The sequence below is a fragment of the Acanthochromis polyacanthus genome, chromosome 14 (assembly GCF_021347895.1).
Source record: "Acanthochromis polyacanthus isolate Apoly-LR-REF ecotype Palm Island chromosome 14, KAUST_Apoly_ChrSc, whole genome shotgun sequence".
Classification (NCBI taxonomy): Eukaryota; Metazoa; Chordata; class Actinopteri; family Pomacentridae; genus Acanthochromis; species Acanthochromis polyacanthus.
In genome coordinates, this window is record NC_067126.1 from 37473097 (window position 1) to 37484384 (window position 11288).

The 11288-nt window shown below is 40.7% G+C and overlaps 1 protein-coding gene across 1 annotated transcript; it reads left to right on the forward strand.

Annotated features, from left to right (window-relative positions):
* Positions 1–7026: 7026 nt before the first annotated feature.
* Positions 7027–8818, forward strand: si:ch211-184m13.4 (uncharacterized protein LOC798560 homolog). The gene is made up of 3 exons (XM_022195211.2): positions 7027–7375; positions 7606–8120; positions 8199–8818. The coding sequence occupies exons 1-3, from the start codon at positions 7027–7029 to the stop codon at positions 8361–8363; spliced, it is 1029 nt and encodes a 342-aa protein (XP_022050903.1). The 3' UTR covers positions 8364–8818.
* The last annotated feature ends 2470 nt before the right edge of the window (positions 8819–11288 follow it).

The window sequence follows — 11288 nt, forward strand, 5'->3', positions numbered from 1 at the left end:
ACCAAAACAAGTCTCCAGCTAACTACGAAGCTATACCAAAGCAACACATACACAAAACACGTAAGTCCAAGGCATACGTAATCTACGTAACTAGGCCTGAGCCGGAAGATTTTTGATTGACAGGAAAGGGAGCAAACCAAACGCCTCGGTCCGAGCGCGTTGATTGGCTGATGTTTTTCAGGTCCTGCCATGTCCACAGTTATTTTTATTTATTTTTTTATTCTTTCAGAGACCATACATACAAGTCCACTAAAGGTCAGTATATTCATTTTATGTGAATCAGACAAATTAAACAACAAAAACATCCTCCATAATGCCTTTAAACAGTACAGTTTCCCATGGTCTGTTACTTGTTCTTTTTTCTCCACACTATAGATGAATTGTGCAGATATGGTTAGAATGACTTCATTTTGCAATATGAACTTTTATGTTTCACACTAAACAGTCAAAGTCCCTAGATTTCTGTGGATTCTGCAAAAATCAAGTCCTCATGCGTAGTCTACAACTTATCTGAAATAGCATATACAGCAGTGAAGACTACATTGTCCATGAGGGGGGTGTTTTTAAATATTACAGTTCATAAAAGGCTTTGTCGGTGTTTGGCTGGGTTACAGCAAATGGATTTTGTCTCCTGCCGTGATGTGCTGCAACCTTAAATGCTTTCTGTTCAGAACTGGGCCTTGAAATCTTGACGTGCATTTCATTGTGCTGTACTGTTCTTTTTGGTTTGAAGCGACAACAAAAGCTTTTTCTGTTCTGTCCTAGTGTTTCTTTATAAAATGCCCACGAGCAGCAACTTTTTAAAAGTTTTAACAATCAAGAAAACTGGATCCTTAAACAAGTACAGTCCACTCAGAAGACCCCATGTGTGAGTTCTCTCTGAACTGGATGACCATGACAGTTTTCTAACTGTGGCAGAAAGGTGGAGTTCACAGCATGTTCAGGGTGTGAAGTCGTGAGCAGTTCAAAAGGACACCAGCCACAATGAGATGGTGTGTGTTAGAACCAGCCTGCTATAGTGTCAACACTGTGACACGCTAGATTAAGAAAACATGGAATGATAAAGATTGCGGTCATTGTTTAAGCAGCTGTCCAGCATAGAATGACTGTTCTTCACACTCACACAGCCTCAGTTTCCCTTCATGTTACTCTTGTTAAGCATGTCCTATACTTGTCTCCATGAAGCAAATAAAGAGGGGGACCATAGTGCTGGAAAACAACAAATAGCTCATCAATGATAAAGGTGACAAACATGAAGCAAAGTGTGAACGGAGAGTCTTCACGCGAGTGTGGTGGTGGTGGTGGTGGTGGAGGGGCAGGAGACGGGGCCGGGGCAGGGCAGGGCAGGCGGCTGATGCATGGGGGGGAGATGGTGATGATGAGAACAGACACGAGCCACATGAGGCCCCGTGACAATGCAGGAGTCCCCTGCGGTATGTCCAGCAGTCTCCTTATGCACGCACGCACACACACACACATAATGCACACTAGCATGTTATTTTAGCACCTCTACACCAACTTCATAACAACGGGGAAATGCTCATACTTGTAATGTGGTTATATAAATGTAAATAAAAATGTTTTTTTTAAATGATATTTAATGATTTTTTCTCATCACTGCTGGATCGTTTTTCTCTTTCTGATTTGTAAGCATTGCACCCCCTCTAGTGGTTCCATGTTTTATAGCAGCACTGCAACATTATAAAACATGTATAAACACACGTTGTTTTCTACATATGTGTGAAAATACGGGTGTTATTTAAGCTTATCATCCATCATCAGCTTTATTTTGCTGCTGAATGAGTCAACAGCAACACAAAAAGTTGGTTGGATGAAATGAACCGGAGGTCAAAGTGTGCGGGGGAAGTTTCATACACAATTCATTTTGGCAGCAAAAAACATCCCAAATTTGGTTAGGCACCGTTTGTGGAACCACGCTGGCTATTCCACACATGTCGTGGACACCAGAAGTCATCCCCAGTTTGCCTCACCAAGACACCACTGGTTCCCCTCCACCATGAGGGTGCCTTTAAAACGATATGCCCTCTGGGGTGTTCTTTTATGGGCTGCAGTTGCGCCATTGACTATTGTATAATTCTCTTCAAATCAGTTTGTTCCCCTCCACTCCCCCCTTTTCTAGCCCACCCCTGACTTAACAACCAGAAAAAGGTCACATTTCTGAGAAGTGACTTCCATGCATGTTCCATGCTGGGTCGTCACTTTCAATTTCCTAAGACCTTTCATGTCACACACCCATCAACCCAGAAACTGCAAACACACTACTGCACCCTAGCATGTGCAACTTTTCATTGTGCTGGTTCAACATTTAAAACAGCGTAGAAAAGTCATGTATTCTCAGACATTTAAGCACATTTAGGAGTTTGTCAGAATACAAAAATACCATCTAGTTGCACAATAGAAATAACATTTGAGGTCAACAGAAAGGTGAAAGCCATTGCTTTTTGGCATATCTTCAGTTAAAACCTCTTCATGGTTATACATTCCCGAAGCAGATTTTGGGAGAGTGAGTAGTGAGCATGCATGAGCATCAGTGATCATCTCCACTCCGTATCTTCCTGAACTGCAGCATTTAACACTAAGAGACCCTTGGGACACCCGGTGAGTGCTCAACAAATGACTGTCTTTTCCTTTTCCAGCGCACCATTCAGATGGTATAAGATGTTTAACTCCACACACAGAATTAATGGAGCATGAAATGTAGGCCTGAAGTGCAGCAGGCTCCTAACCTGCAGGTGACATTGTCTCCATGAAGCTTTTATTGTGACCTAAGTGAGCCGTATTATAACCGCATTTGACTGGTGACAATTAGTGACCTTTTGCCTATCCAGCAGCCATCCATTTCAATTACACCAACATGGAGCGCTTTGGTGGGTGAGTCGAGTGAGATACTGTAGCCAGCGCACATCTACTGTACTTCTGCTGTTAGCTTGGCAGCATTAGGCTAATGGTGTAAGGTACTTTTGGAATGATAACTGAGTATTTGGGAGCTGTCTAGGAGTAGTGAGGGTCAGTGTAGGATCCCTCTGATGCTTAAAGCTGATGTCAAAGAAGAAAGACCTAAACACCACACTTTTATGCCACCTTATATCATTGTTAAAGCTTTTAAAGAGCCAAAAACATATTCTTTTGCTCACTTTATATATATATTCATCGGGCAAGATACAGTATAAGGCATACTGTAGTTATTATTCAACAATTTTTCTTTGCTTTTATCATTTTTATAAAACAAGAGCGATAATGTGCATCATTTTTTAAGTGACAGGTTAAAATGAAGTGTTTATATCGGTATAGTAAAGGAGTGTTTTTTTTATCCTTTTCCAGTATTATTGGGTATACAGACTGCCATATGTAGCATAACACTACACAAACTGTCATTTCATAAATAGGAGACAAAAAATGTCAATCTCAGTGTTAGAACAGATGTCAACAGTAAAAATGCCACTTTGTTCACGTGAGGGTTCAATCCTTTAGATGAAGGGGACTAAGCCTGGCATAGATTTTTCCCAATTGGCTGTATTTGGAAACTGTCCTTCTCTGCAGTAAAGTCTTTCTTCAGTATCAGTGAATAGATCAATAATTAGCTCATTAGGTAACATGTACACCGGTGTACAAGCCAGGGCTCAATAGTTCCTTATCAGCAAACATAGCTTGAATTGTTATACTCAGAATGCAACGCTCTCGTACTCTTAGGCGACTGAGACGCTCCCTGGATAGTTGGAAAATTACTTTTGCAGAAATATTTTTAAATTCAGTTATCACAGTTTTTTATTTTAAAGTTAGTTTTTTGGCCTTTTTACCTGCATTACAGTGCACAGTGGAGAGAAAGGCAGGAAACATGGGGAGAAATGGGGAAAGACATGCAGTGAATGGCCGTGGGTCGGACTCAAACCTGTGATCGCTGCATCGGGGACTACAGCCTGTCCATGTTCACCTGTTAATGTTCCCGTTCATATCTCCCATTCACCCTGATCCCGACCACTAGAGGGTGACGGCTGCTCTCCCGGAGTCTGTTTCTGCCTGAGGTTTCTTGCTCAACAGAAATTATTGTTTCGTATAAAATTGGGTCGAACTGGACTGAGTAATTTATTGTAAAATTAAGTACAAAAGTATACAAGATATGACTATTAGGCCCCTGTGTACAACTAAGAGACTACTTTATTTCTACATTTTTACCCTCTTATCTACATAACTTCTTCCTTTCTACCTACCATTCTGCAGTTTCCCAGCACCTGATAAATATTTAAACTGCTATTTTAAGCCTGTCATCAGAAGCTGTTAATGTTACCGAGAATTTCACACCGACAACCATTCTCAGAATCTAACACTGAGGCAGTTTTTTTTAAATATATTCTTTATTTCACATAGAGTTTTGTGCATTTGAATCTTTTCTTCAGGTGTTGGTGGTTTAGAGATGCCATTCTTCAGGCTGTCAGTGTTTCATCCACACATCATAGGATTGTGACAGGTTGTGACAGCGCCAGCATTACTTCTGCTTCCTCTTCTATCTTCCATCAGCACAGCGGCGGGTCTGCCTACATTCGCCTCAGTGACACAGAGTACAAACATAAGAGGCATCGGTTGCAGGCACATAAAATAAAACCTCACTCTCTATCACTTCATCTAACCTTTCTCTAAAACATACTGCACATACCGCATGCAGTAGCGCAGATACACGAGCTGTTTTAATAAACTTTAGCCACTACAAATCACATGGCAGGTGGTTTTGACTTCAGCAACGTGTAGTATAGGCAATAATCTGTCTCACCTTACAGCTTTGCCCTGAAACGGTTAAAAATTTTGAATGTGTGTTTAACTAAATTGCATCTTTACAGCCAAAACAGTTCACATAATACACTTTCTGTCTCAAATGCAGATCTTGCAGTTATACTTTGGTTTCTTACTACAACAGAATGTATTAAACCTTTCGCCAAACTCCCACTCATTAATGTGCAATCTAAAGCATTACATTTCTACAAAGTTATATCACTTCCTGGTTCTGATTTGTAATGTCAAATATACCAGTTGACTCTCTCTTCTTCACTTTGTCACTATTCTGCCAAGAAAAAAAACTCCTCAAGACTTCAGAAGTTGCAAATAACTCGAACCTCGCTTTAAGGTAATTTTTCTACAGATATCCAAAAAAATAAGCAATAATCATTTCATTCATTTTAATTGAATTTTATTTGACCAATAGATTTTTTTCCTCACCTGGAAATAAGATAATTGTTTGAGTGAAGTTCATAAATTTGAATTATTATAGTCCTTTTATCATTTTGTAGAAAAAAAATACCACATTCAGATTTATTCAGTTATTCCCTCCTCATAGTCAATGACAATATATTTATTTGCCCTTGTAACTGCTGACAAGCCTTTTCCATGTCCTCACTGGGATTCTGAACCACCGTTCTTTTGTGTCCGGGTCTTGAAGGTTGGAAGACTTCCCTCGCCATCACTCTGGTCTTTAGTTCATCTACAGGTTCTCGATGGGGTTTAGGTCTGGACTGTGGCTGGTCCAAAATGTTGATAAAGAGCTGATGGTGTCAAAGGCCAAGTTCACAATGCCATTTACTTTGACATGCTGTGGGGTGCTGCACAGTAGCAGAGCGGTTAGCACTTTCGCCTTGCAGCAAGAAGATCCCGGGGTGGGCCTGGGATCTTTCTGCATGGAGTTTGCATGTTCTCCCTGTGCATGCGTGGGTTTTCTCCGGGTACTCCGGCTTCCTCCCACAGTCCAAAAATATGCTGAGGTTAATTGGTTACTCTAAATTGTCCGTAGGTGTGAATGTGAGTGTGATTGTGTGTCTGTATATGTAGCCCTGTGACAGACTGGTGACCTGTCCAGGGTGTACCCTGCCTTCACCTGAGTCAGCTGGGATAGACTCCAGCACCCCCCATGACCCCAGTGAGGATAAAGCGGTGTATAGAGAATGGATGGATGGCTGGATGGATGGATGGATGGATGGATGGATGGATGGATGGATGGATGGATTCTGCGGGTGCCTGAAAAACACACCCAAAGCATTGCATTCTCACAACTGTGCTTGACCATTAGGATGGTGTCCTTGAGGTTAAACACTTCTCCTGCATCTCACCAGATGTAAGTCACGTCTCTGTGTCAGTACAATTCCATTTTCATGTCATCTAATTACAGAACAAAAACATAGGACATGGCTTTGTATCATTTCCTTATCTTGTGACCAGCAACTTTCTCTTACTGATGGAGCCTAATAAGCTTGTTGGTTTTAACCATGGCTGGCCATTGACTGAAAACTGACTGGAGAACTACTGCGTCACCTGCTCTGAATTTACAGTGTATTAAAATGCTCTGGAACATGACAGAGATTACCAGGACTATTTGGAGCAGTACAAAAGCTGCACTTTCTCAAAAATACGTGATAATTTCAAGCACATGACATGACATGTTTCATTCAAATGTGGGGAAAAACCCTGAAATAGTCCAAATTCATCACTGACATCTCTAACACGACACCTTACATTCTTTAATTATTATAGGAGTTTCAGCACAAGTTATTGCAATTTAAAATCCTTTACAAGTGACTGACAGGCTAACAATAAGACACAAGATGAAAAAGAAAATGTAAGATGATAAAAAGCAATTAACAATAAAGTTGAGGGGACTATAAGTCAAACTTCTTTCAAAACTGGAAGCCAGGAAGCGTAGCCTCTATTTCCAGGCCACAGAGTCAAAAATCTCCTGTGGGTGAAGTTTGACAAATGTTCAACAGACTTGTCATGCCAAAGAAGAGGTGGGATTTTGACACGTCACATTTCTAAGATATTTCTGACGTCGCAGCACAATTTACAACCACAACCAGACAAGGCAGCACTGGCAGTAAATGAATTTGGCATCTCCATCTCTTACTGTGAGTACTTGTCATTCTGATTATCTTTTTCTATAGAATAGTGATGTCTTGCACACTTTCCTGCCTGTAAAGATACAATATGTACAGTGATCTTTTTCTTTTTTTTTAAATGACAGGTGGAATGGCTCCTGAAAATATCTCCCTGGACTCAAATGAAAACTCACCAAACCAGAGCAGCTGTGATGTGTTTGTCTACCAAAGAGCTGCAGTGGTCATCTTCCCTATTTTCTACTCGGTAGTTTTCATCATCAGCGCCTGCAGCAACAGTCTGGTTCTTTATGTGATCTGTCAGAGGAAGCAGAAGTTCAAATCCACCTCCATCTATCTGATCAACCTCGCGTTATCTGATAGCCTGTTCACGCTGACGCTGCCTGGCAGAATTACTTACTACATCCGCCACTTTGACTGGCCCTTTGGTGATTTTTTCTGCAGAGTGACTGCGGTTCTCTTCTTTGCAAACACATATGCAGGTAGTGTAAGAAACTGCATTGCCAGTCTTTCTATAATATTTTTATGCATGCCTTTGCATGTTTCCACCAATGTGAAGCCACATCTTTACATCAGATTGAGATGATTTTACAGATGATTTTCCACATCTAAAGTTATTTTTGGAATGGGGCTGTGATGGTGGAAGCATCAAGTCATAGACTACTTTTGGTTGTCATGGCTGTTTATCTGTGTATCTGTCTTGCACATCTAGGTATTGGCTTCATGACCTGCATCAGCCTGGACAGATACCTGGTCATGGTGCATCCAGAACGACTGCAGTGTTTGCGGAAAGTAAAGGTTGTTCACATTGTCTGCTGCCTGGTCTGGGCTCTGGTATTTCTGGAGATCTTTCCTCTGCTGTTCCACACTGTGCTGCAGAACCACCAGGGAAAACAAACCTGCATGGAGTACCTAAACTTCGAGGGCTCCCGTTCCACCCCCTATCTTCTACTTCTGGCTTGCTTCATCTCCTTCTGCTGCCCGCTCACCGTCATCGTGGGCTGCTACGCCAAGATCAACCTGAAACTACGAGGTGCAGCCAAGCAGAACGCCATAACCGGACGGTCAAGGAGAAATCACAGGGCCAACACTATCATTCTCCTCGTCCTCATTACCTTTATCATATGCTTCAGCCCTTACCACCTCAACATCATGCAGTTTATGGTTCGAAAAATATACCACCAGCCAACCTGTGAAGAACTGCGGGCCTTTAAGACGTCTTTACAGGTAAGAACTGTCATTTTTCAATCTACTTCAGAGATTTACCTCAAGATCTCCTTCTCATAATCCATGCTCGCCCTGCAGATTACAGTTTCATTGATGAACTTCAACTGCTGCTTGGATCCAGTCATCTACTTCTTTGCCATTAAGACCTACAAGAAGCGGGTGACAAGCCTGTTTAAGGACCATCTCTATACTTCCGGTGCCTCCCCCAAAACAACAGCTGACAACAGCAGCAGCAACACCTGAGAGAAACCACAGCTGAGCTCATAGGACAGTCATCTAGCATGAGCGTCACAGAGGAGACCTAGTTTAGCATGTTAAAGTGAAACGTGTCTATATTAGTCTGCTGTGTTGATTCCGGCTCTGGAAACAACTTAAATCCTCCTTCAGGATATTGCCTCAGTTGTGCGTTTGCATATGCTGTTTATATCCATTACATATTAGTCAGAAAGATAAAATTTAATCATCTCCAGCTGATAAATATTCTCTTTATTTTGTTATAGTGTCGATTGCAGTGTTTGTACAGTATTAACAGTCTATTGTATTTTTTCTTTTTTATGTGGTGGTTTTATAAGATTTCTTATTGTACCAAGAGTGTCATATTGTAGTGCAAAAATCAGTTAATGTTTATTACCTCCGCCAGGAGGTTATGTAATCACCGGAGTTTGTTTGTCTGTCTGTTTGTTTGTCTGTTAACAGCATAACTCAAAAAGTTATGGATGGATTTTCACCAAATTTTTACAGGATGTCCGGAAGAGCAAAAGTAACAATCGATTAGATTTTGGAGGTCATCTCTCAATTGTCCTTCGACCTTCAAAAAAAATCCTGGATCCAGACGGTGATCCAGATCACCTCCAAAATCTAATCAATTGTTACTTTTGCTCTTCCGGACATCCTGTAAAAATTTGGTGAAAATCCGTCCATGACTTTTTGTGTTATGCTGTTAACAGACAAACAGACAGACAGACAGACAAACAGATGGCATGGCCGAGGTCTGCGCTCTCCGAGTGCTTCTCTAGTCTATATTTGTGTTCTGAATCGTGCTTTGTATTTGTGCAGGGTAAAATAAATAAACACAGATTTTTTTCATCTTTAAAAAAAATTGTGGTCTTTAATGCAGCACAGCAGCAACTTTCACTTCCTTATGTGTGCGGTGAAGTCCTTTTGGCATGCAAGAGGATGTTATGCACAACTGGACATTTGAACTATGATACAAATGTGCAATGTGTGCCAATCTCATACCATCGCAGACATTATTCATGCACTCTGCTATCAGATACTTCACAATATGCACAAAGTTTGTGTCTGCCAAAATGAGAATATGTTGCACTTCTTTTGTGCGTACACACATCTGACTTGCGTGTGGGAGTTCGTAGATAAAAATCACCACTTCCTCACCCACCTTTCCTGCTCCCCCTCACAGGCCTCATTCCTGCTGGGCTGCTTTGTGTGTGTGTGTGTGTGTGTGTGTGTGTGTGTGTGTGTGTGTGTGTGTGTGTGTATGTGTGTGTGGTGTCATACAAATTCAAGCAGGTGCACATAGTCTTTTTATAGCGCATAGTCCCATATTTAAATTTAACCTTTAACATTTCCTGAGTTTTTGGAAAAGCTGCACTATGATTTTTGCATAGAAAGCAACGAGCACAAACCGTGTCGTGGAGAAAGATTCAGCTGGTTTGAATGATTATTGATGTGTTTTGGTGTGGTCGGGAAATGTATGCATTTGTCAAGATGCAGGTTATGCAAACAAGTAAGCACAACGAATTCTTTCAATGAATCATTTAGGGATCCTTCAACATCCGTTTCTGAGATGAGAGGAGAAAACAGTGTGCATTAAACGACAATGGAGGAACTATCAGCAATATTCGCTGAACAGAGCATTCACAGTGGAGGGTAGCTAAGCTAAATAAGCTAATAAATTACCCCTGAATAACCTCACCTTTCATAGTCCGTGATTATGTAATTGCACACATAGCATCCAGTCTATGTTATACAGATGCAGGAAGGTTTCAGCATGTGGCAGTTCGTCAAATGAGGAAGCTCTAATACAGTGAATGTTTCCCTGTGTCAAAAAGTGGATGGCTGTTGCAGGTGTTCAAGCTTATGAAAGTAAGAACGATCATGTGGGGCCTCATCTGCGCAGATATTGACCTATTCTTGGAGAACATTGCCACAAATTTCGTAGGAAATAGAAAGGACCTGACATAGGGCTTTAAAGGACTCCAGATTCTAAAATAAAAGACTGTGACAGTTTGAGCTGATTTCCTGTGTGCTTCACTCTGTATTTTAACAGTATCTGTTGATTTTATTTTTATGCAGTAACTTCTGTTTCATATGTTTATTGGCATGTATACATCAAACAATGAATACATTTTCGTATAAATGATCGTCACTTATGTGTACATCTTTTTTCAATTTTTTAAGGCCCCAGAAAGCAACAAGAAAAAACAAAAAAAAATACAATAAAAGAAAAAGGAAATTACAAAACAGAACAAAAACAAAACATGAAAAAAAAACTCACAGGAAGAGTTTTGGAGGAGTGTGGGTCTAACTAATGTTTTATGCAGCAACTTAAAAGAGCCATTTGGTGTGCAGAATAATTCTTTTTACCCCGTCAAATCGGAGACTGGGATGTACGTGTCTTTTTTTTATTATTTCTACTCCGCTTACTGCACGTCCTTCACCACCTTCCTTGATTTGAACTGAATTAATACTGGGTATAGCTGCAGAATTCTCAAGTATTTTGGAGTTACAAGGAAAGTCATATCAGTTGAAGAGGTCAGACATCTTTGAAATCGGGCATGTAAACCGCACGTGCAAAAACAACTCCCACACTACATGCTTTCAAATGAATCTAACGTTTTTCAGGCATCCGCCGACAAACCGCTTTTCTTTTCCTTTCATATACCAATTACCACCAAATATCTCAAACCAAATTCTCATCAGAAACATCCTTGTGAATGCGAAGCACAATCTTGTCAACAGTCTTTTCGTAAAGCCCCTTTCTTGGTAGAAGTACGCCTTGTTGTTGATACACACTAATGTCTACTACTGTAGTTCTAACGACAACTGAAGTGTTAAAGGCGTGTGTTTAAGCTTTAACAGTCCATAGTCACATATTTTCCTCACCTCATTCATGCTGTTTCCATGTGTACTATTGCAAAAAAAAAA

Excerpts from the sequence above, each read along its gene's own strand:
- si:ch211-184m13.4 (XM_022195211.2), top strand. The coding sequence starts at position 7,027 with ATGGCTCCTGAAAATATCTCCCTGGACTCAAATGAAAACTCACCAAAC. Across the intron at positions 7,376-7,605 it reads CTTTGCAAACACATATGCAG|GTATTGGCTTCATGACCTGC; the intron begins GTAGTGTAAGAA and ends TTGCACATCTAG. Across the intron at positions 8,121-8,198 it reads CCTTTAAGACGTCTTTACAG|ATTACAGTTTCATTGATGAA; the intron begins GTAAGAACTGTC and ends CTCGCCCTGCAG.